At 57.4% G+C, this 25,004-nt stretch overlaps 1 protein-coding gene across 1 annotated transcript in view; it reads left to right on the top strand.

The window, feature by feature from the left end:
* PWP2 (PWP2 small subunit processome component) overlaps positions 1–13,813 on the top strand; it is a 28,101-nt gene extending 14,288 nt beyond the window's left edge. Inside the window, exons 2-21 of the mRNA XM_075334825.1 lie at positions 1,360–1,472; positions 3,905–3,999; positions 4,067–4,166; positions 4,247–4,390; positions 4,528–4,663; positions 4,739–4,935; positions 5,114–5,257; positions 5,338–5,408; positions 5,837–5,973; positions 6,051–6,199; positions 6,268–6,415; positions 6,645–6,795; positions 6,888–7,068; positions 7,163–7,310; positions 8,426–8,534; positions 8,617–8,682; positions 8,772–8,990; positions 9,101–9,251; positions 9,331–9,405; positions 10,227–13,813. Coding sequence (XP_075190940.1) covers positions 1,360–1,472; positions 3,905–3,999; positions 4,067–4,166; positions 4,247–4,390; positions 4,528–4,663; positions 4,739–4,935; positions 5,114–5,257; positions 5,338–5,408; positions 5,837–5,973; positions 6,051–6,199; positions 6,268–6,415; positions 6,645–6,795; positions 6,888–7,068; positions 7,163–7,310; positions 8,426–8,534; positions 8,617–8,682; positions 8,772–8,990; positions 9,101–9,251; positions 9,331–9,405; positions 10,227–10,365 — 2,673 coding nt within the window. The 3' untranslated portion in view covers positions 10,366–13,813. The remainder of the gene's footprint in view (positions 1–1,359; positions 1,473–3,904; positions 4,000–4,066; positions 4,167–4,246; positions 4,391–4,527; positions 4,664–4,738; positions 4,936–5,113; positions 5,258–5,337; positions 5,409–5,836; positions 5,974–6,050; positions 6,200–6,267; positions 6,416–6,644; positions 6,796–6,887; positions 7,069–7,162; positions 7,311–8,425; positions 8,535–8,616; positions 8,683–8,771; positions 8,991–9,100; positions 9,252–9,330; positions 9,406–10,226) is intronic.
* The last annotated feature ends 11,191 nt before the right edge of the window (positions 13,814–25,004 follow it).

Consider the following 25,004-nt stretch of genomic DNA (forward strand, 5'->3'; position numbering starts at 1 on the left):
CCCAAAACACATCAAGATGACGTGTTTTGTGTAGGGTTTTTTTTGCCAAGAGTAGATGCAGATTTGGTGCATAAATTTTATCACCAAATTGGCATCTCCTGACAAAAAAAAGCAGAGGACCGTGGGAACCCCCAGCTGTGACTGCAAATAACCTGATGTCACCGCTGATCGCTGCGGCTCAGTCTCTGCCTGAAGTTGCAGCGAGCAGTCATCTTGGATCTGGGTGTTTGAGGTTAATAAATTGGAGAAAGAGAATGTTTGGGGTTTTTTTGGGGGGGGGGGGGTGTTGTATTCTAGTTGTTTTTTTTTTTTTTTCCACTTACAGATTAGTAATGGGGGTCTCATAGACACATTCCATTACTAATTTCTGGGCTTAATGGCAGCTGTGTGATTATTAACCCCTCATTACCCCGATTGTCACCGCACCAGGGCAGTCAGGAAGAGCCAGGTAAAATGCTGGGATTGTCGCATCTAGTGGATGTGGCATTTTTGGGCAGCTACAGGCTGCTATTTCTTAGGCTGGGGGCAGCCCAAGAAGCATGGGTCTCCCGAGCCTGAGAATACCAGCCCCCAGCTAAAGTTGGGCTTTATCATGGCTGGGTATCAAAATTGAAGGGGGGGGGACCGCACGCTGGTTTTTAAAATTGTTTAATTTTTTTTTTCCATTTTGATACCCAGCAAAAATAAGCACGGGGCTGCAGCCTGTACTCATAGCTATAATAGAGCTGGTATCGGTAGACAGGGGGGACCCTACGTCAATTGTTTTATTTTTACACCAGTATATGGACGCAGACAGCGTGTGTGATTCCAACCAATCACAGACGCTGTCACCCAGGGTGGGGGCGCGATCTGTCAGCAACCAATCACAGACTCTGGGACTCGCGGTGATCTGGGGAAACAGTAAATATGTATGAGGGTAATGAGCGGCCCCAGAAGCAGTGTGACAGCCGCGCGGGAGACTGTAACGATAACGCTCCTGCTTTATTCCTATTTTCTTTTTTTCCCTTTTTGTTTTTTTTTTAAAAAAATTGATTTATTTATTTTATTGCCCTAGTGGCCGGATCTGGATAGTTACATATAGTTCCCTGAGAACTCTGGGTCCGGGGGTCAGTGCACGGATATTAGTATCACGCACAGGTCCGGACTTTTACAGTCCAGGTTCATCCATCACTTGTAGTTTCCAATGTGTTAAAAAATATCATCTGTCTGTGATTGTGATAAATTTTTCCACAAAAAATAAAAAGTCAAGTTGGGTGGTTGTAGTGTGCGCTGCATCCCGGGGGCAGAGGGGCCGAGCGTCGTGACCCCCGGGGATGGAGGTGCCGTGTGCCGTCTCTCATGTGATGCTTTGTCTTCCAGTTCAGTAACCTCCTGGGGTCGTTCTACCGCCGTGGGAATCTGACCTTCACCCCAGACGGGAGCTCGCTGCTCAGTCCTGTGGGCAATCGGCTGAGCGTCTTCCACCTGAAGAAGTGAGTGATGTGCGGGGATAGATATGTGACGTCTGGGGGTCGCCTCTCCGCCTCTGCTGTGCGGCGTCTGGGGGTCGCCTCTCCGCCTCTGCTGTGCGGCGTCTGGGGGTCGGCTCTCCGCCTCTGCTGTGCGGCGTCTGGGGGTCGGCTCTCCGCCTCTGCTGTGCGGCGTCTGGGGGTCGGCTCGCCGCCTCTGCTGTGCGGCGTCTGGGGGTCGGCTCGCCGCCTCTGCTGTGCGGCGTCTGGGGGTCGGCTCTCCGCCTCTGCTGTGCGACGTCTGGGGGTCGGCTCTCCGCCTCTGCTGTGCGACGTCTGGGGGTCGGCTCTCCGCCTCTGCTGTGCGGCGTCTGGGGGTCGGCTCTCCGCCTCTGCTGTGCGGCGTCTGGGGGTCGGCTCTCCGCCTCTGCTGTGCGGCGTCTGGGGGTCGGCTCTCCGCCTCTGCTGTGCGGCGTCTGGGGGTCGGCTCTCCGCCTCTGCTGTGCGGCGTCTGGGGGTCGGCTCGCCCGCCTCTGCTGTGCGACGTCTGGGGGTCGGCTCGCCCGCCTCTGCTGTGCGGCGTCTGGGGGTCGGCTCGCCGCCTCTGCTGTGCGACGGCTCGCCGCCGGTCTGGGGGTCGGCTCTCCGCCTCTGCTGTGCGGCGTCTGGGGGTCGGCTCTCCGCCTCTGCTGTGCGACGTCTGGGGGTCGGCTCGCCGGTCTGGGGGTCGGCTCTCCGCCTCTGCTGTGCGACGTCTGGGGGTCGGCTCGCCGCCTCTGCTGTGCGACGGCTCGCCGGTCTGGGGGTCGGCTCGCCGCCTCTGCTGTGCGACGTCTGGGGGTCGGCTCTCCGGTCTGGGGGTCGGCTCTCCGGTCTGGGGGTCGGCTCTCCGGTCTGGGGGTCGGCTCTCCGGTCTGGGGGTCGGCTCTCCGGTCTGGGGGTCGGCTCTCCGCCTCTGCTGTGCGGCGTCTGGGGGTTGGCTCGCCGCCTCTGCTGTGCGACGGCTCGCCGGTCTGGGGGTCGGCTCTCCGGTCTGGGGGTCGGCTCTCCGCCTCTGCTGTGCGGCGTCTGGGGGTTGGCTCGCCGCCTCTGCTGTGCGACGGCTCGCCGGTCTGGGGGTCGGCTCGCCGCCTCTGCTGTGCGACGTCTGGGGCTTGGCTCGCCGGTCTGGGGGTCGGCTCGCCGCCTCTGCTGTGCGGCGTCTGGGGGTCGGCTCGCCGCCTCTGCTGTGCGGCGTCTGGGGGTCGGCTCGCCGCCTCTGCTGTGCGGCGTCTGGGGGTCGGCTCGCCGCCTCTGCTGTGCGGCGTCTGGGGGTCGGCTCGCCGCCTCTGCTGTGCGGCGTCTGGGGGTCGGCTCGCCGCCTCTGCTGTGCGACGGCTCGCCGGTCTGGGGGTCGGCTCTCCGGTCTGGGGGTCGGCTCTCCGCCTCTGCTGTGCGGCGTCTGGGGGTTGGCTCGCCGCCTCTGCTGTGCGACGGCTCGCCGGTCTGGGGGTCGGCTCGCCGCCTCTGCTGTGCGACGTCTGGGGGTCGGCTCGCCGGTCTGGGGGTCGGCTCGCCGCCTCTGCTGTGCGGCGTCTGGGGGTCGGCTCGCCGCCTCTGCTGTGCGGCGTCTGGGGGTCGGCTCGCCGCCTCTGCTGTGCGGCGTCTGGGGGTCGGCTCGCCGCCTCTGCTGTGCGGCGTCTGGGGGTCGGCTCGCCGCCTCTGCTGTGCGGCGTCTGGGGGTCGGCTCGCCGCCTCTGCTGTGCGGCGTCTGGGGGTCGGCTCGCCGCCTCTGCTGTGCGGCGTCTGGGGGTCGGCTCGCCGCCTCTGCTGTGCGGCGTCTGGGGGTCGGCTCGCCGCCTCTGCTGTGCGGCGTCTGGGGGTCGGCTCGCCGCCTCTGCTGTGCGGCGTCCGGGGGTCGGCTCGCCGCCTCTGCTGTGCGGCGTCCGGGGGTCGGCTCGCCGCCTCTGCTGTGCGGCGTCCGGGGGTCGGCTCGCCGCCTCTGCTGTGCGGCGTCCGGGGGGTCGGCTCGCCGCCTCTGCTGTGCGGCGTCCGGGGGTCGGCTCGCCGCCTCTGCTGTGCGGCGTCCGGGGGTCGGCTCGCCGCCTCTGCTGTGCGGCGTCCGGGGGTCGGCTCGCCGCCTCTGCTGTGCGGCGTCCGGGGGTCGGCTCGCCGCCTCTGCTGTGCGGCGTCCGGGGGTCGGCTCGCCGCCTCTGCTGTGCGGCGTCCGGGGGTCGGCTCGCCGCCTCTGCTGTGCGGCGTCCGGGGGTCGGCTCGCCGCCTCTGCTGTGCGACGTCCGGGGGTCGGCTCTCCGCCTCTGCTGTGCGACGTCCCGGGGTCGGCTCTCCGCCTCTGCTGTGCGACGTCCCGGGGTCGGCTCTCCGCCTCTGCTGTGCGACGCCTGGGGGTCCTGCGCTCCGGGCAGACATGATGAGTTGATGCTGCTGATCACCCTGCTGTCTTCTCTTCTCACCAGTAATCATGCAGAGACCCTGCCAGCGGCGACGCGGTGTAACATCACTTGTGTGGCTCTGTCCCCGGATGGCTCTCTGGGGATCCTGGTGGATGAAGGTGCGGTGGGGTCTTGGCTGATGTTGGGGTGGGGGGTGGCACAATGTGACGTTTGCTCTCTCCACAGAGGGGTCCGCGCTTCTCATCAGTCTTGTCACTAAGTCCGTCCTCAATCACTTCCACTTCCAGCAGCCGGTCCGCGCTGTCAGCTTCTCCCCGGACGGCAGGTGAGTGCTCTGCATGTCGGGAGGGGGTGGTGCGCCCTGTTCTGCTGCAATCTCACCCTCCGCCATGCTGTGTTCTGCAGGAGGTTCGTGGTGTGTAAGGGCTCGGTGGCGCTCCTGTACCACGCTCCGGGGAAGAGGCGCGACTTCAACGCTTTTGTCTTGGATAAGTCGTTCTACGGTCCTTATGATGAGACGACATGCATCGACTGGACGGACGACGCCAGGTGCGGGGGTGGGGCTGGGTGACATCTCTGTGCTCTGGAGCCCAGTGTGCTGAGGACGGTGGGGTTCCCCGGCTGCCTCTGAGGACGGAGTGGGGACCCCTCCCTGGCTGCCTCTGATGGTGGCTCTTCTTTCTCAGGTGCTTTGCAGTTGGCAGTAAGGATATGACCACTTGGGTGTTCGGAGCAGAGCGGTGGCAGAATCTCATCTACTACAGTCTCGGAGGCCACAAGGACGCTATCGTGGCCTGCTTCTTCCAGGAGGGCAGCCTGGATGTGAGTAGTGCTGATGAGGTGTATGCAGCGGACGCCGTGCTCTGCTCTCACTCACTGTCCGTCTTCTCCCTGCAGCTGTATACCATCAGTGCGGATGCCACGCTCTGCACATGGGAGTGTGATACTGAGCTCACCCAGCTCCTGCCCAGACAGCCCAGGAAGGAGACCCAACCAGAAGAGCAGGGTGAGGAGCGAGGGGAGGAAATCCGGGGGTCCGCCAACCCCACCGCAGAGGAGAAGAGCCGCAGGGTGAAATACAAGAGAATCGGCAAGTAAGTCTGCGCGCCCCGCCGGTGATGTCACTGTCGTGTGTCCTGCTTCTGGCTCGGCCAATGTCATAGCCTCTTGTGACCTGTGGGGCGGGAGCTGAAGCTGCTGGGTGTGGCCTATGGGTGGGTGTGGCCGGCACTGTGGGCGGTTCCTGGCATTTACACCCTGTTTTGTCTTCAGACATTTCTTCAATAAGGAGGGAGACTTCACCTCGCTGACGGCCGCCGCCTTCCACAAGAAGCTGAATATCCTGGTGACCGGTTTCTCCTCCGGAGCCTTCCACATCCATGAGCTGCCGGAGCTGAGTCTCATCCACTCCCTCAGGTGACCGCCCCTTTGGCAGTGAGGTGCTGCCATGTTGGCTGTCATGTCCCCCACATGTGGTGACGCCGTGTCTCCTCTAGTATTTCAGATCAGAGCATCTCCTCCATCTGTATAAACCGCACCGGAGACTGGATCTCGTTTGGCAGCAGTGGTAGGTAGAGCTTGCTCTCCCTCCAACACGGCGCCCGTGCCTCCACCACCCCGTAGCCTTCTCTTCCACCCCACCCCTCCTCTGGCGCAGAGCCCGTGCCTCCACCATCCTGTAGCTCTCGTCCCCTCCCTCCTCTGCAACGGCGTCTGTGCCTCCACCACCCCGTAGCCTTCTCTCCCACCCCACCCCACCCCCTCCTCCTGCACAGCGCCTGTGCCTCCACTACCCCGTAGCTCTCGTCCCCTCCCTCCCGGCACGTCGCCTGTGCCGCCACCCCCCTCCTCCGACACAGCGCCCGTGCCGCCACCACCCCATAGCTCTCACCCCTCCCTCCTCTGGCATGGGGCCCGTGCCTCTACCACCTCTTAGCTCCCTCCTCCCACCTGCCTGCGTGGCTCCTGCGGGGTAACAGCGGCTCTGTCCTGCAGGTCTGGGGCAGTTGCTGGTGTGGGAATGGCAGAGCGAATCGTACGTCCTGAAGCAGCAGGGACACTTCAACAACATGGTGGCGCTGTGTTACTCCCCAGACGGGCAGCACCTGGTCACCGGAGGAGATGACGGCAAGGTATGCGGGGTCTGGGTTGGGGTCACCCATCTTTCTCCTTCTGTCAGGCTCCCGCTGATCTCCTGGTTGCTCCACAGGTGAAAGTCTGGGACACCAGCAGTGGCTTCTGCTTCGTGACATTCACAGACCACACCAGCAGTGTCACGGCGGTCAGCATCACCGCTAACGGGCAGGCGGTGCTCAGCGCCTCCCTGGACGGCACAGTCAGGGCATACAGCTTGTTGAGGTGGGTACTATATGACAGCTGCTGCCCATGTGGGCGATATTCGGGCTCATCCATCACTCTCATTCTAGGTACCGTAACTTCCGAACCTTCACGTCTCCTCGGCCTTCCCAGTTCTCCTGCCTGGCAGTGGACGGCAGCGGAGACATCGTGTGCGCTGGCGCTCAGGACTCGTACGAGATCTATGTGTGGAGCATGCAGACCGGGAGACTTCTGGACGTGAGTGCCACCATGTCATATACAACTCCCCTACTACAGACCGTGCACCACACATCCAGAGAATCCCAGCCATTCCCCCACCATCATGATCCACGGCTCAGACCTGCTATCAGGCTCATGGCGGCAGCAGTTCTACTCAACCAGACGTCTGCGGGTTTCTGGGTGCTGTCCGGTGCCGCTGACGTTTCCATGGTCTGTGCTCAGCACTTACTGCATTTCTCATCATTAGGTTTTGGCCGGACATGAGGGACCGATCAGCAGTGTGGCTTTTAACCCTTGGAAGTCTGTTCTGGCCACCGCCTCCTGGGACCGGACGGTCAGACTGTGGGATATGACGGACAGCTGGAAGACGACGGAGACCCTGAATCTGACCGCGGAGGGTGAGGAGATGATTGGCGGCTGTCGGGGGTTGTGTGGTGACACCTCCATACCCGGCTCACATTTATGACCACACATATTGTCTGTTGTTCAGCGCTGGTGGTCTCGTTCCGTCCAGATGGTGGGGAAATAGCAGTGACCTCTCTAGATGGGCAGATCACCATGTGGGACCCAGAGAAGGGGGTTCAGACGGGATCCATTGAGGGGAGACACGACCTCCAGCTGGGACGCAAAGAGACCGATAAGATTACGGCCAAGCACTCCTCGAAGGGAAAGTGAGTGACTGAGCGCTCCCACTGGTAGCGTTCCCCGCCAGCCTCATGCCAGCCGCGCACCTTGTGCCCCATCTCATCTGTGTTTGCTTCTCAGGGCCTTCACCACCCTGTGTTACTCAGCGGACGGTCACGCTCTCCTCGCTGGCGGCGCCTCGCGCTTTGTGTGTATTTATCACGTCAGAGAGCAGCTGCTTGCCAAGAAGTTTGAGATCTCCTGTAACCATTCTCTAGATGCCATGGAGGTGAGAAACAGAAGAGACCGAGGGGTTAATATGAGAAGCGAGAAAACCTCCCCCGCGGTTACCACTCTTACAATCCCGTCTTCACCTCTGTCTTTTTCTCAATTTCTGCGTCTGTCTGTTTCGCTCTTCCCCCGCTCTCATCACCTTCTCTTTTCCCCTTTCCTCTCTCTCTCCCCTCGGACTTGTCTCCTTCTTTTTTTTTTTTCGCTCGCTATGCCCCTGCTCTCGTCTCCTTTCTCCTTCTTTTTCCTCGCTCGCTGTCCCCCCTGCTCTAGTCTCCTTCTCTTTTCCTCCCTCTCTCGCTCTACCCCCCCCCTCTCGTCTCCTTCTCTTTTTGTCGCTCACTCTTCCCCCTGCATTCTTCTTTCGCTTTTCCCCCACTCTTGTATCCTCTTTTTACTTGCTCATTCTCCCCCCGCACTCATCTCCTTCTCTTTTGCTTCCCCCTCTCTCTTCTCCTTTTTCTTTTCTCACTCTTCCCCCATTCTCTTCTTTTTCCTCGCTCGTTTTATCCCCGCTCTCATCTCGTCTCCTTCTTTTTCCTCTCTTGCTCTTCCCCCTCTGGTGTCTCCTTCTTTTTCCTTGCTCGCTCTTCCCCCGCACTTGTCTCCTTCTTTTTCCTCTTTCTTCCCCAGTTCTCTTCTCCTTCTTCATCGCTCGTTGTTCCCCTGCTCTTTTCCTTCTTTTTCCTCTCTTGCTCTCACCCCACTTGTCTCCTTCTCTTCCCCCGCTCTTCTTCTTTTTCCTTGGTTGTTCTTCCCCTGGTCTCGTCTCCTTCTCTTTTCCTTCCTCTCTCGCTCTTCCCCGCTCTCTTCCCCCTCGCTCTCGCCTCCTTCTCTTTTTCCTTGCTCGCTCTTTCCTCACATTCGTCTCCCTCTCTCGCTCTTCCCCCATACTCATCCTTTATCCTCACTCGCTCTCCACCCGCACTGGTCTCCTTCTCTCTTCCCCCACTCTCGTCTCCTTCTTTTTCCTCGCTCGCCTCCCCACACACTTGTCTTTCTCTTCTTCCTTGCTCGTTTGTCCTCTGCTTTAAGCTCTCCTTCTTCCTTCCCTGTCTGTCTTTTTTTTTTTTTTTTTTTTCTCCTCCTTTAACCGTTTTCCTTCTTTGTTAGGAGTTTCTGGACCGCCGAAAGATGACGGAGTTTGGGAGTCTTGCTTTGGTTGATGAGGGAGCCGGCAGCGAGGATGGAGTCACTTTGAGTCTTCCAGGAGTCCGTAAAGGTAATCCGGTCTGTAGATGGCCGCAGCCGTTCTCGGCACCGAAGTTCCTTCATTGGGAGATTTACTGATGGATTTTTTTCAGGGGACATGAGCTCCAGGCATTTCAAGCCTGAAATCCGTGTGACGTCATTGCGCTTCTCTCCGACTGGTGAGTAATGACTTTGAGGTGCCGGCCGGTGAGGCTCAGGGGCTGACTGTGTCTGCAATCCTGGAATTATACCGTCTGTCTGATCTCAGGGCGGAGTTGGGCCGCCACCTCCACAGAGGGGCTCCTCGTTTACTCCCTGGACTCCAGTTCGGTGTTTGATCCTTTCCAGTTGGATGAAGAGGTCACAGCCGGGAGTGTACATCGGACACTGCGGAAAGGCGAGTGGACTCGCGCCCTTGTTATGGCCATGAGGCTCAATGAAGAGCGTCTTCTCGGGGAGGCTCTGGAGAGTGTGCCCCACACAGACAGTGAGTGCTATAATGATGGCGGCCGCCATGTGTCAGGCGTTCTGTCTGTAGATCTGTCCATGTCATAGGTAGCGGCTCCCTGTAATCGTGGTCTGGCTTATATCTCATAGTTAAGGTCGTCTGCTCCTCCCTTCCGGAGCTGTACGTGGAGCGGCTGCTGGTCTTCCTGGCGGCACAGATCGAGCGTTCCCGCCACCTGCAGTTCTACCTCATCTGGGCTCATGAGTTGTTGATGCAGCACGGCCAGAAGCTGAAGAATCGGTAATTATCCCTCATGTGCCTAAATATCTGACCCTGTAAATGCAGAAACTAGTTACATGAATATTGATCCTGTCCACAGATCTGTGTCTCTGATGCCGGCCATTCACTCCCTGCAGAAGAGTATCCAGGCCCACTGCTCCGACATCGCAAAGCTGTAAGTACAAGACCTCTCTACAGCCTGCCATGTCTGTCGTGTCTCCCCACTGCCCTCTATCCCCTTCCTCCTTTTCTCTACGAGGGGATAGTTTGTGCGCCCGGTCCCCTTCCTCCTCCTCTTTTCTTAAAGGGCATGGTCTGTAGGCCTGGTCCACTACCTTCTCTTGGAGAGGATGGTCTGTAGTCCCGGTTCCCTTCCTCCTCCTTTCTTGGAGGGGACAGTCTGTATGCTCCATCCCCTTCCTCCTCTTCTCTTGCACGCCCGGTCCCCTTCCTCCTCTTCTCTTGCACGCCCGGTCCCCTTCCTCCTCTTCTCTTGCACGCCCGGTCCCCTTCCTCCTCTTCTCTTGCACGCCCGGTCCCCTTCCTCCTATTCTCTTGTACGCCCGGTCTCCTTCCTCCTATTCTCTTGTACGCCCGGTCCCCTTCCTCCTCCTTTCTTGGAGGGGACGGTTTGTACACCCGGTCCCCTTCCTCCTCTTCTCTTGGAGGGGACTGTCTGTCCGCCTGCCCGGTCCCCCTTCTTTTCCAGGCAGAATCCTATTGCTTTGTCATTTTTCCTGCCTAATGAACACTATAAACAAATCACAATACCGGCCCGCTGGCACCACATTGCCGGATTGACCCTTTTGCCTCTACATTGTGCTACTGCTGCACATTGTGTGGTAGAACTACAACTTCCTCCAATGGCCGTGTCCTCGCACCGCGCAGACGACCGGAGTCATGGATCTTAGTGAAGGGGGGGTAATTGGCCGGTCCTGGAGGAGTCAGGCGCCTCTGCTTACAGTAATGACTTCAACTTCTTCTGTTTCCTTTTAGGTGTGATTGGAATCGGTACAACATGCGTTTTGCCGTCTGCCTGTCCCGGCAGCGAGGAGTGAAGCGTGCGGCCGCAGAGCGTGACGTGGACGTGGACTCTGAATCGATGAGTGACGATGGAGCAGAGACTGATGACTGATGAGGGGCGTGGGGATTCTAGATTTCTCACTTTGTCTTATCAGAGGGAGGATTGTGGTTCTGGCCTCCCATCAGGCAAGGGATCTGCTGACCCGGCTGTGCCTTCCATGAACATGGACATCTGTATATAGACTGCACTGAAAGCTGCACACTTCTCTCCAGCGCCGCACAGGCCGAAGCGTCAGTAGTGGCTGCTGCTGCTTCTCTCCAGCACCGCACAGGCCAAGGCGTCAGGAGCTGCTGCTGCTTCTCTTCAGCGCCGCACAGGCCGAAGCGTCAGTAGTGGCTGCTGCTGCTTCTCTCCAGCACCGCACAGGCCGAGGCGTCAGGAGCTGTCGCTGCTTCTCTCCAGCGCCGCACAGGCCGAAGCGTCAGTAGTGGCTGCTGCTTCTCTCCCGCGCCGCACAGGCCGAAGCGTCAGTAGTGGCTGCTGCTTCTCTCCCGCGTTGCACTGGCTGAAGCGTCAGTAGTGGCTGCTGCTTCTCTCCCGCGCTGCACAGGCTGAGGCGTCAGTAGTGGCTTCTGCTTCTCTCCAGCGCTGCATAGGCTGAGGCGTCAGGAGCTGCTGGTGCTTCTCTCCAGCGCTGCACAGGCCGAGGCGTCAGGAGCTGCTGCCGCTTCTCTCCAGCGCCGCACAGGCCGAGGCGTCAGGAGCTGCTGCTTCTCTCCAGCGCCGCACAGGCCGAGGCGTCAGGAGCTGCTGCCGCTTCTCTCCAGCGCCGCACAGGCCGAGGCGTCAGGAGCTGCTGCCGCTTCTCTCCAGCGCCGCACAGGCCGAGGCGTCAGTAGTGGCTTCTGCTTCTCTCCCGCGCTGCACAGGCTGAGGCGTTAGTAGTGGCTTCTGCTTCTCTCCAGCGCTGCACAGGCTGAGGCGTCAGGAGCTGCTGCTGCTTCTCTCCAGCGCCGCACAGGCCGCGGAGTCAGGAGCTGCTGCTTCTCTCCAGCGCTGCACAGGCTGAGGCGTCAGGAGCTGCTGCTGCTTCTCTCCAGCGCCGCACAGGCCGAGGCTTCAGGAGCTGCTGCCGCCTCTCTCCAGCGCTGCACAGCCCGAAGCGTCAGTAGTGGCTTCTGCTTCTCTCCAGCGCTGCACAGGCTGAGGCGTCAGGAGCTGCTGCTGCTTCTCTCCAGCGTCGCACAGGCCGAGGCGTCAGGAGCTGCTGCCGCCTCTCTCCAGCGCCGCACAGGCCGAAGCGTCAGTAGTGGCTGCTGCTTCTCTCCAGCGCCGCACAGGCCGAGGCGTCAGGGGCTGCCGCTTCTCTCCAGCGCTGCACAGGCCGAGGCGTCAGGGGCTGCCGCTTCTCTCCAGCGTCGCACAGGCCGAGGCGTCAGGAGCTGTTGCCGCTTCTCTCCAGCGTCGCACAGGCCGAGGCGTCAGGAGCTGCTGCCGCTTCTCTCCAGCGTCGCACAGGCCGAGGCGTCAGGAGCTGCTGCATTTTCTCCAGCGCCGCACAGGCCGAGGCGTCAGGAGCTGCTGCTGCTTCTCTTCAGCGCCGCACAGGCCAAGGCGTCAGGAGCTGCTGCTTCTTCTCTCCAGCACCGCACAGGCCAAGGCGTCAGGAGCTGCTGCTGCTTCTCTTCAGCGCCGCACAGGCCGAAGCGTCAGTAGTGGCTGCTGCTGCTTCTCTCCAGCACCGCACAGGCCGAGGCGTCAGGAGCTGTCGCTGCTTCTCTCCAGCGCCGCACAGGCCAAAGCGTCAGTAGTGGCTGCTGCTTCTCTCCCGCGCCGCACAGGCCGAAGCATCAGTAGTGGCTGCTGCTTCTCTCCCGCGCTGCACAGGCTGAGGCGTCAGTAGTGGCTTCTGCTTCTCTCCAGCGCTGCACAGGCTGAGGCGTCAGTAGTGGCTTCTGCTTCTCTCCAGCGCTGCATAGGCTGAGGCGTCAGTAGTGGCTGCTGCTTCTCTCCCGCGCTGCACAGGCTGAGGCGTCAGTAGTGGCTGCTGCTTCTCTCCCGCGCTGCACAGGCTGAAGCGTCAGTAGTGGCTTCTGCTTCTCTCCAGCGCTGCACAGGCTGAGGCGTCAGTAGTGGCTGCTGCTTCTCTCCCGCGCTGCACAGGCTGAGGCGTCAGTAGTGGCTTCTGCTTCTCTCCAGCGCTGCATAGGCCGAGGCGTCAGGAGCTGCTGGTGCTTCTCTCCAGCGCCGCACAGCCTGAAGCGTCAGTAGTGGCTTCTGCTTCTCTCCCGCGCTGCATAGGCTGAAGCGTCAGTAGTGGCTTCTGCTTCTCTCCCGCGCCGCACAGGCCGAAGCATCAGTAGTGGCTGCTGCTTCTCTCCAGCGCCGCACAGCCTGAAGCGTCAGTAGTGGCTTCTGCTTCTCTCCCGCGCTGCACAGGCTGAGGCGTCAGTAGTGGCTTCTGCTTCTCTCCCGCGCTGCATAGGCTGAAGCGTCAGTAGTGGCTTCTGCTTCTCTCCCGCGCCGCACAGGCCGAAGCATCAGTAGTGGCTGCTGCTTCTCTCCAGCGCTGCACAGCCTGAAGCGTCAGTAGTGGCTTCTGCTTCTCTCCCGCGCTGCACAGGCTGAGGCGTCAGTAGTGGCTTCTGCTTCTCTCCAGCGCTGCACAGGCTGAGGCGTCAGGAGCTGCTGCTGCTTCTCTCCAGCGTCGCACAGGCCGAGGCGTCAGGAGCTGCTGCTTCTCTCCAGCGCCGCACAGGCCGAGGCGTCAGGAGCTGCCGCTTCTCTCCAGCGCCGCACAGGCCGAGGCGTCAGGAGCTGCCGCTTCTCTCCAGCGCCGCACAGGCCGAGGCGTCAGGAGCTGTTGTTGCTTCTCTCCAGCGCCGCACAGGCCGAGGCGTCAGGAGCTGCTGCCGCTTCTCTCCAGCGCCGCACAGGCCGAGGCGTCAGGAGCTGCTGCTTCTCTCCAGCGCCGCACAGGCCGAGGCGTCAGGAGCTGCTGCCGCTTCTCTCCAGCGCCGCACAGGCCGAGGCGTCAGGAGCTGCTGCTGCTTCTCTCCAGCGCCGCACAGGCCGAGGCGTCAGGAGCTGCTGCTGCTTATCGGGCTCTAAGAGTCAGAAATATTTCATGTTCCTGTACAATGAGCACAATGCCGGTCATAGTGCCCATCACCACCAGATAAAGAAGAGCTGGGACAGGACCCTACAACTGAGCTCATGCTGTGTCTGGTCAGCATCTGCCACCTCACAGCTCACCATGAAGGTGCGGCACTGCTGTGGGGTTCGGGACTCTGCTGACAACATGGCTTCTCATGGCCGTTCACCCTTCCTGATGACAGGATATATCCTCACAGTGACTGTATATTTGTCAGTCGTCACTAGATGCCATGTGTGCAGTGTGCGACCCCTGAAGGTATGGACGTCCGGCTGCAGCTGTGAGGGCGCGGGACCCTGTGTCTATAATGGCTCTGGACGCAGAATAAATATATATTATATATATGTCGATTTGAGCAGAATACTCCACTTTAAGATCCAAAAATAAATGCCCCAAAATATGAAATTTACTGTAAATGACATCGTACACAATGTATTAGCGCGTCCTGTCAGGTCTATTCACAAAGTCCTAAAAGATCTAGAGAGCCTTCCTCTGTGTGGCCCCTTTCATCTTCCTCTACGTGCCCCCTCTCCTCTCATCTTCCTCTGCGTGGCACCTCACCTCTTGTCTCCCCCCTGCGTGGCGCCTCTTATCTTCCTCTGCGTGGCCCCTCTCCTCTCGTCTCCCCTCTGCGTGGCCCCTCTCCTCTCGTCTCCCCTCTGCGTGGCCCCTCTCCTCTCGTCTCCCCTCTGCGTGGCCCCTCTCCTCTTGTCTCCCCCCTGCGTGGCTCCTCTCATCTTCCTCTGCGTGGCCCCTCTCCTCTCGTCTCCCCTCTGCGTGGCCCCTCACCTCTTGTCTCCCCCCTGCGTGGCTCCTCTCATCTTCCTCTACGTGGCCCCTCTCCTCTCATCTTCCTCTGCGTGGCCCCTCACCTCTCATCTTCCTCTGCGTGGCCCCTCTCCTCTCGTCTCCCCTCTGCGTGGCACCTCATCTCTCATCTTCCTCTGTGTGGCCCCTCTCCTCTTGTCTCCCCTCCCCCTGCTATGACTGAAGCCTGAAGAAGAGAGCAGAGGATCTGTACTGCACCCAGTGTGATGGAGTGCATCAGTGTCACCCCCAGTCAGCCTCCATGGACTATGCTGTAATTTGAGCCTACTTTACCATTTCCTGTCCTGCATCTAGTGGGGGTGTGCATGCCTTTATTCCGCTTTGCAGGGGGGGCTTCCCTAATACCCAGCCATGTAGACAGGCTGGTGACTGGGCTTCTGGAACCTTCTGCATACTTTGAGCTACATGTAGCAAATGTTTTATACGGATGAGTGTGAGTACTGCTGCCCATCCAGGGGTCTGATCCCAAGAGAGGTAGAACAATGAGCCACATTTTTGGCTTGTTGGTGCTGTCTGTTGGAGAGCTAGTGTCATAGGTGACAGACAGTTCTGTGGTGTCTGGCTATAGAAGGTCAAAGCATTTGGCTGCGCAAACTGCTCCTGGACCTTCTATTATTCGTGTTTGGTGGCTATAACAGCGTGTCCCTCCCTGGCCTATGTGTCTGGACTTTAATGTAATCAGGCCTAGGTCAACATCTAGTGGGCGACTGTGTCTTTTGTTCTTCTCCGCATGGAACTCAACCAATACAAGCCTGTAGTTTCTGTAAACTTCTCCATCTAAAGCCACATACTCAAAATGTGGGTGTGAACCCTTTCCCATCAAGGGGGTGATCTAAGGAGAGGTGAAAGATTCAGCCACATGTTTTGAGTTGATGCTGTGTCTGGTGAAGGGCTGGGATCTGTTGCTGCGGCCAGGTCCTGGTGCCCATGTATGGACTATTGAACAGTGAAGATCGGCTGGCACGTGGGATTGTGTGGTCTCGGCCACACTGCTGGATTTAAGGAACTCATCTAAGGACTGTTGTTGCATTTTCCTTGGCGTCTGATTGCTGGGTGGCGCCCCCGGATCTGTTTCCTTTGTGTGGGCTCATTGTGGACCCTAAAGAAATATTTGGATATTGGATGTTCTATGCTCCTTGACTCAATAAATCTTGTTGGATTGTTCATCGGCCTGGTGACCCTCCCTGCTCTGTCGCATACCCCATCACAATCTGATTGGCAGCGGAGGGATCAGAGCAGAAGGAATGGAGGACAACGGCCCATCAACATCTGGAACCAGAACCTCAGACTACAAGAACTGGACTGTGGGAAGCCTACAAACAAAGGCCCATGAATTAGGAGTCGGCTACAAAGGACTCTCCAAGGAGCAAACTAATTGAGGCTTTGGAAGGAGCTTGCCTGCAAGATGGAACTGAGGAAGTATTTCCACAGCAAGGGGAGGAAAGACAGGAACTGGAGGTAAATACCCAAAAACGTCAGTGGGTTGTGAGGTACGAGGAGAAGATTGCACTGCTTAGCGATGAGGTCACCATTGAAAATAAGATGGATGCCATTCGCAGAGCTCAAGAAAGGGCATTGCTGGAGAGGAGCTAGAACCTCCAGACAGACTGTACCCACAGCACCCACTATGAAGGAATTCCCCAATGTGTCCCGCAATGACTTTAAGCCTTTAATGAGGCTGTAGGCGACATTGAGGGCTTCTTCCAGGACTTTGAGCATCAGTGACGATTAATGGAAGTCCCGGAAAGGGAGAGAGTCCGACACCTGGTTGGCCTCTTAGAGGGTGGAGCTGCTGAAGCTTATAGAAATATAGACCCTCGGTGGAACTGCGATTATGGAACTATTAAAGAAACCATATTGGAACATTACGCCGTGACCTCAGATACATACAGGGCTCAGTTCCGTACTTTAGCCTGTGATGGGGTCTTTCAAACTGTATGCCCACAGACTCAAACAAGTATGCCATTGCTGGCCGGAGGGCCGCCCCAGGACACCGTGACCGGGTCTCTCAGCACTGCCGTCACGGGGTCATGTGAGTCCATTGTGAACTTACCTCACCTGACCCCCGATGTTGCTGGCAGGCTGCTGTCGGCTTTTTCCTGCGGCGTCCCGGTGTCTTAGGCGGCCGCTGTGTGGCACGGTGTCGTGGGGTGGCACGATATCGTAGCTGCAGCTAGCTACTGCGGGCTTCAGAAACATGGCGCCGGAGATAAGCGCTATGCGCAGGTGCCAACTCCGGCGCCATGTTTCTGAAGAGAGAAATTTGAATACAACCAGTGAGCGGGAGGAACAGGTGGGGGGGGGCGCGGGGATACACGTGCATAACCCGCCCGGACATTAGCAGCGAGGTGCACGCGTCAATCAAAAAGTGCTTGATTTTTCAAACTTTAGGCAGTGAAATCCATTGTTATAAACACCCGAGCTGCCCCCTGATGGTATGTACACACTGTGCCTCATAGTGCCAGTGCTGCACTGGCTGCCCCCTGATGGTATGTACACACTGTGCCTCATAGTGCCAGTGCTGCACTGGCTGCCCCTGATGGTATGTACACACTGCCTCATAGTGCCAGCACTGCACTGGCTGCCCCCTGATGGTATGTACACACTGTGCCTCATAGTGCCAGTGCTGCACTGGCTGCCCCCTGATGGTATGTACACACTGTGCCTCATAGTGCCAGTGCTGCACTGGCTGCCCCCTGATGGTATGTACACACTGTGCCTCATAGTGCCAGTGCTGCACTGGCTGCCCCCTGATGGTATGTACACACTGTGCCTCATAGTGCCAGTACTGCACTGGCTGCACCTTATACATGAAAATCCTGATGTTTGGTTCCCTTTAACTTGGGAGACTTTCTTCCAGGTCATCCTAAAAGAACAGTTCTATGCCAAGTGCCCTACTGAGATCCGGGAATGGGTGCGCGAGAGGAGACCAGAGACAGTGGAACAAGCTGCCGCTTTAGCTGTTGAGGTTCTCACCATCAAACCCCAGTAGAAAAAACTACCAGTTGGTGAGAAAAAAACCTACCAGCTCCCCAACACTGACGACCCCTTCTCCTTCCGCCTCTAATGTCCACCGTCCCACTAGACCACCAACTCATGGCGGACCCGTGTGAATGTGCCTCCCATTACTCCTGCCTCCTCTTTGGGAGTAAGACGTGGTGGAAAAAAAATAATAGAATGCAGACGTTATGGATGTTGGCAGCCTGGTCATCTGCAAGCTCACTGTCCAGGTGTTCAGAGGCAGAACAGCTGCAGACCACCTTTACCTGTCCATTATCTACAGACACCCTCACCAGGAGAAGAGCGGGATTCTGGCCCTGATGATTTACCAAGTGACTCTGATATGTTGCCTTCCTTACCAGGAGTCTATGGAGTGCGAGCCACAGCCACCCGTTCTTCTGATCTTCAGCATAAACATCTACAGGAGGTTGTGCTGGATGGCCAAAAAGTTGTTGGCTTTCGTGACACTGGGGCTTTTCTCACCATCGCAGATCCCCGAGTAATTCAACCAGAAGCAATGCAAAAGGGACCAGGAATTGCCATTGAATTGGCTGGAGGTACTCAGAGATATATTCCAAGAGCGAGTGTGACCCTGGATTATGGCTTTTGGGCAAAACAATGCATGATTGGTGTGATGAGCGGCCTCCCTGCAGACATTCTTCTAGGAAATGATGTGGGGAATCTTCAATGCCACTTTGTCGGTGCGATAACCAGAAGTCAAGCCAAGAGAGCAGCAGATGTGTCATGTGCACCTCATAGTCATGTACAGCCTAACAACCGCTGCATCATGCGCACCTCATACAGTCATACAGCCAGACACCCCCTGCAGCATGCGTACGTCATACATTCACATACAGCCAGACACCCCCTGCATCATGCGTACGTCATACAGTCACATACAGCCAGACACCCCCTGCATCATGCGCACCTCATACAGTCACGTACAGCCGGACACCCCCTGCATCATGCGCACCTCATACAGTCATATACAGCCAGACACCCCCTGCAGCATGCGCACCTCATACAGTCATATACAGCCAGACACCCCCTGCAGCATGCGCACCTCATACAGTCATATACAGCCAGACACCCCCTGCAGCATGCGTACGTCATACAGTCACATACAGCCAGACACCCCTGCATCATGCGCATCTCATACAGTCACGTACAGCCGGACACTCCCTGCAGCATGCGCACCTCATACAGTAACATACAGCCAGACACCCCCTGCAGCATGCGCACCTCATACAGTCACGTACAGCCTAACAACCCCTGCATCATGCGCACCTCATACAGTCATATACAGCCAGACACCCCCTGCAGCATGCGCACCTCATACAGTCATATACAGCCAGACACCCCCTGCAGCATGCGTACGTCATACAATCACGTACAGCCTTACGACCCCTGCAGCATGCGTACATCATACAGTCACATACAGCAAGACACCCCCTGCAGCATGCGTACGTCATACAGTCACATACAGCCAGACACCCCCAGCATCATACGCATCTCATACAGTCACGTACAGCCGGACACTCCCTGCATCATGCGCATCTCATACAGTCATATACAGCCAGACACCCCCTGCAGCATGCGCACCTCATACAGTCATATACAGCCAGACACCCCCTGCAGCATGCGTACGTCATACAATCACGTACAGCCGGCCACTCCCTGCATCATGCGCACCTCATACAGTCATATACAGCCAGACACCCCCTGCAGCATGCGTACGTCATACAGTCACATACAGCTGGACGACCCCTGCATCATGCGCACCTCATACAGTCATATACAGCCAGACACCCCCTGCAGCATGCGTACGTCATACAATCGCGTACAGCCGGCCACTCCCTGCATCATGCGCATCTCATACAGTCACGTACAGCCGGACACTCCCTGCATTATGCGCACCTCATACAGCCACATACAGCCGGCCACTCCCTGCATCATGCGCATCTCATACAGTCACGTACAGCCGGACACTCCCTGCATTATGCGCACCTCATACAGCCACATACAGCCGGACGACTCCTGCATCATGCGCACGTCATATAGTCACATACAGCCGGACGACCCCTGCATCATGCGCACATCATACAGTCACATACAGCCTAACACCCCTGTATCATGCGCACCTCATACAGTCACATACAGCCTGACACCCATGCATCATGCGCACCTCATACAGTCACGTACAACCTGACACCCATGCATCATGCGCACCTCATACAGTCACGTACAGTCGGACACCTCCTGTATCATGCACAGATCATACAGTCACGTACAGCCTGAAACCCCCTGTATCATGCGCACCTCATAGTCACATACAGCCGGACACCCCCTGTATCATGCGCACCTCATAGTTACATACAGCCGGACAACCCCTGTATCATGCGCACCTCATAGTCGCATACAGCCAGACACCCCCTGTATCATGCGCATCTCATACAGTCACATACAGCCAAACACGCCCTGCATCATGCGCACCTCATACAGTCACAGCCGGACGATCCCTGCATTATGCGCACCTCATGCAGCCACATACATCCGGACGACCCCTGCATCATGCGCACGTCATATAGTCACGTACAGCCGGACACCCCCTGTATCATGCGCACCTCATACAGTCACATACAGCCGGACACCCCCTGTATCATGCGCACCTCATAGTCACATACAGCCTAACACCCCTGTATCATGCGCACCTCATACAGTCACGTACAGTTGGACAACCCCTGCATCATGCGCACCTCATACAGTCACGTACAGCTGGACAACCCCTGCATCATGCGCACCTTTATACAGTCACATACAGCCTGACACCCTCTGTATCATGCGCACCTCATACAGTCATGTACAACACTTGCGCATGATACAGGGGGTGTCTGGCTGTATGTGACTGCATGAAGTGTGCATGATACAGGGGGTGTCCGGCTGTATGTGACTGTATGAGGTGCGCATGATACAGGGGGTGTCCGGCTGTATGTGACTGTATGAGGTGCGCATGATACAGGGGGTGTCCGGCTGTACGTGACTGTATGAGGTGCGCATGATACAGGGGGTGTCAGGTTGTACGTAAGTAAATGAGGTGCGCATGATACAGTGGGTGTCAGGATGTACGTGACTGTATGGGGTGCGCATGATACAGGGGTGTTAGGCTGTATGTGACTGAGGTGCGCATGCTACAGGGGGTGTCCGGCTGTGACTGTATGAGGTGCGCATGATGCAGTGGTTGTCCAGCTGTACGTGACTGTATGAGGTGCGCATGATACAGGGCGTGTCCGGCTGTACGTGACTGTATGAGGTGCGCATGATACAGGGGTTGTCCGGCTGTATGTGACTGTATGACACATACCCTCATACAGTTACATACAGCCGGACAACCCCTGTATCATGCGTACCTTATACAGTCACGTACAGCCTGACACCCCCTGTATCATGCGCACCTCATACAGTCACATACAGCCTAACACCCCTGTATCATGCGCACCTCATACAGTCACATACAGCCGGACACCCCCTGTATCATGCGCACCTCATAGTCACATACAGCCCAACACCCCTGTATCATGCGCACCTCATACAGTCACGTACAGCTGGACAACCCCTGCATCATGCGCACCTCATACAGTCACGTACAGCTGGACAACCCCTGCATCATGCGCACCTTTATACAGTCACATACAGCCTGACACCCTCTGTATCATGCGCACCTCATACAGTCACATACAGCCAGACACCCCCTGTATCATGCGCACCTCATACAGTCACATACAGCCGGACACCCCCTGTATCATGCGCACCTCATAGTCACATACAGCCTAACACCCCTGTATCATGCGCACCTAATACAGTCACATACAACCTGACACCCCCTGTATCATGCGCACCTCATACAGTCACGTATAGCCGGACACCCATGCATCATGCGCACCTTTGTACAGTCACATACAGCTGGACAACCCCTGCATCATGCGCACCTTTGTACAGTCACATACAGCTTGACACCCCCTGTATCATGCGCACCTCATACAGTCACGCACAACTTGACTGTATCATGCGCACCTCATACAGTCACGTACAACCTGACACCCCCTGTATCATGCGCACCTCATACAGTCACGTACAACCTGACACCCCCTGTATCATGCGCACCTCATACAGTCACGTACAACCTGACACCCCCTGTATCATGCGCACCTTATACAGTCACATACAGCCGGACACCCATGCATCATGCGCATGATACAGGGGGTGTCCGGCTGTACGTGACTGTATGAGGTGCGCGTGATACAGGGGGTGTCCGGCTGTGACTGTATGAGGTGCGCATGATACGGGGGGTGTCCGGCTGTGACTGTATGAGGTGCGCATGATACAGGGGGTGTCCGGCTGTATGTGACTGTACGAGGTGCGCATGATACAGGGGGTGTCCGGCTGTATGTGACTGCATGAAGTGCGCATGATACAGGGGGTATCCGGCTGTATGTGACTGTATGAGATGCGCATGATACAGGGGTTTCAGGCTGTATGTGACTATGAGGTGCGCATGATACAGGGGTTGTCAGGCTGTATGAGATGCGCATGATACAGGGGGTGTCAGGTTGTACGTGAGAAAATGAGGTACGCATGATATACAGGGGTGTCAGGTTGTACGTGACTGAGGTGCGCATGATACAGGGCGTGTCCGGCTGTACGTGACTGTATGAGCTGTGCATGATACAGGAGGTGTCCGGCAGTACGTGACTGTATGAGGTGCGCATAATATAGCGGTGTTAGGCTGTATGTGAATATGAGGTGCGCATGATACAGGGGTTGTCCGGCTGTATGTGACTGTATGACACATACCCTCATACAGTCACATACAGCCTGACACCCCCTGTATCATGCGCACCTCATACAGTCACGTACAGCCGGATACCCCCAGTATCATGCGCACCTCATACAGTCACATACAGCCAGACACCTCCTGTATCATGCGCACCTCATTTACTCACGTACAACCTGACACCCCCTGTATCATGCGCATCTCATACAGCCTGACAACCCCTGTATCATGCGCACCTCATAGTCACATACAGCCTGAAACCCCTGTATCATGCGCATCTCATACAGTCACATACAGCCGGATACCCCCTGTATCATGCGCACCTCATACAGTCGCGTACAGCCGGACACCCCTGTATCATGCGCACCTCATACAGTCACATACAGCCGGACACCCCCTGTATCATGCGCACCTCATACAGTCACGTACAGCCGGACACCCCCTGTTTCATGCGCACCTCATACAGTCACGTACAGCCGGACACCCCCTGTATCATGCGCACCTCGTACAGTCGGACACCCCCTGTATCATGCGCACCTCATACAGTCACGTACAGCCGGACACCCCCTGTATCATGCGCACCTCATACAGTCACGTACAGCCGGACACCCCCTGTATCATGCGCACCTCGTACAGTCGGACACCCCCTGTATCATGTGCACCTCATACAGTCACGTACAACCTGACACCTCCTGTATCATGCGCACCTCATTTACTCACGTACAACCTGACACCCCCTGTATCATGCGCTCCTCGTACAGTTACGTACAACCTGACACCCCCTGTATCATGCGCACCTCATACAGTCACGTACAACCTGACCCCCCCTGTATCATGCGCACCTCATACAGTCACGTACAGCCAGACACCCCTTGTATCATGCGCATCTCATAGTCACGTACAGCCTGAAACCCCCTGTATCATGCGCACTTCATAGTCACATACATCCGGACGACCCCTGCATCATGCGCACGTCATACAGTCACATACAGCCGGACGACCCCTGCATCATGCGCACCTCATACAGTCAAGTACAGCCAGACACCCCCTGTATCATCCGCACCTCATAGTCACACACAGCCTAACACCCCTGTATCATGCGCACCTCATACAGTCACGTACAGCCTAACACCCCTGTATCATGCGCACCTCATACAGTCACGTAGAGCCGGACAACCCCTGCATCATGCGCACCTCATACAGTCACGTACAGCCGGACACCTCCTGTATCATTCACAGCTCATACAGTCACGTACAGCCGGACACGCCCTGTATCATGCGCACCTCATACAGTCACAAACAGCCGGATACCCCCTGTATCATGTGCACCTCATACAGTCACGTACAGCCGGACACCCCCTGTATCATGCGCACCTCATACAGTCACGTACAGCCGGACACCCCCTGTATCATGTGCACCTCATAAAGTCACATACAGCCGGACACCCCCTGTATCATGCGCACCTCATACAGTCACGTACAGCCGGACACCCCCTGTATCATGCGCACCTCATACAGTCACATACAGCCTGACACCCGCTGTATCATGCGCACCTTATACAGTCACATACAGCCGGACACCCCCTGTATCATGCGCACCTCATACAGTCACATACAGCCGGACGACCCCTGCATCATGCGCACCTCATACAGTCAAGTACAGCCAGACACCCCCTGTATCATCCGCACCTCATAGTCACACACAGCCTAACACCCCTGTATCATGCGCACCTCATACAGTCACGTACAGCCGGACGACCCCTGCATCATGCGCACGTCATATAGTCACATACAGCCGGACACCCCTGTATCATGCGCACCTCATAGTCACATACAGCCTAACACCCCTGTATCATGCGCACCTCATACAGTCACGTAGAGCCGGACAACCCCTGCATCATGCGCACCTCATACAGTCACGTACAGCCGGACACCTCCTGTATCATTCACAGCTCATACAGTCACGTACAGCCGGACACGCCCTTTATTATGCGCACCTCATACAGTCACAAACAGCCGGATACCCCCTGTATCATGTGCATCTCATACAGTCACGTACAGCCGGACACCCCCTGTATCATGCGCACCTCATACAGTCACGTACAGCCGGACACCCCCTGTATCATGTGCACCTCATAAAGTCACATACAGCCGGACACCCCCTGTATCATGCGCACCTCATACAGTCACGTACAGCCGGACACCCCCTGTATCATGCGCACCTCATACAGTCACATACAGCCTGACACCCGCTGTATCATGCGCACCTTATACAGTCACATACAGCCGGACACCCCCTGTATCATGCGCACCTCATACAGTCACGTACAGCCGGACACCCCCTGTATCATGCGCACCTCATAAAGTCACGTACAGCCGGACACCCCCTGTATCATGCGCACCTCGTACAGTCGGACACCCCCTGTATCATGCGCACCTCATACAGTCACGTACAACCTGACACCTCCTGTATCATACGCACCTCGTACAGTCACGTATAGCCGGACACCCCCTGTATCATGCGCACCTCATACAGTCACATACAGCCGGACACACCCTGTATCATGCGCACCTCGTACAGTCACATACAGCCGGACACCCCCTGTATCATGCGCACCTCATAGTCACATATACCGCCAGACACCCCCTGTATCATGCGCACCTCATACAGTCACATACAGCCGGACACCCCCTGTATCATGCGCACCTCATACAGTCACAGCCGGACACCCCCTGTATCATGCGCACCTCATACAGTCACAGCCGGACACCCCCCGTATCATGCGCACCTCATACAGTCACAGCCGGACACCCCCTGTATCACGCGCACCTCATACAGTCACGTACAGCCGGACACCCCCTGTATCATGCGCACCTCATACAGTCACATACAGCCAGACACCCCCTGTATCATGCGCACCTCATACAGTCACATAC

Source organism: Anomaloglossus baeobatrachus, chromosome 2 (genome assembly GCF_048569485.1).
Source record: "Anomaloglossus baeobatrachus isolate aAnoBae1 chromosome 2, aAnoBae1.hap1, whole genome shotgun sequence".
NCBI lineage: Eukaryota > Metazoa > Chordata > Amphibia > Anura > Aromobatidae > Anomaloglossus > Anomaloglossus baeobatrachus.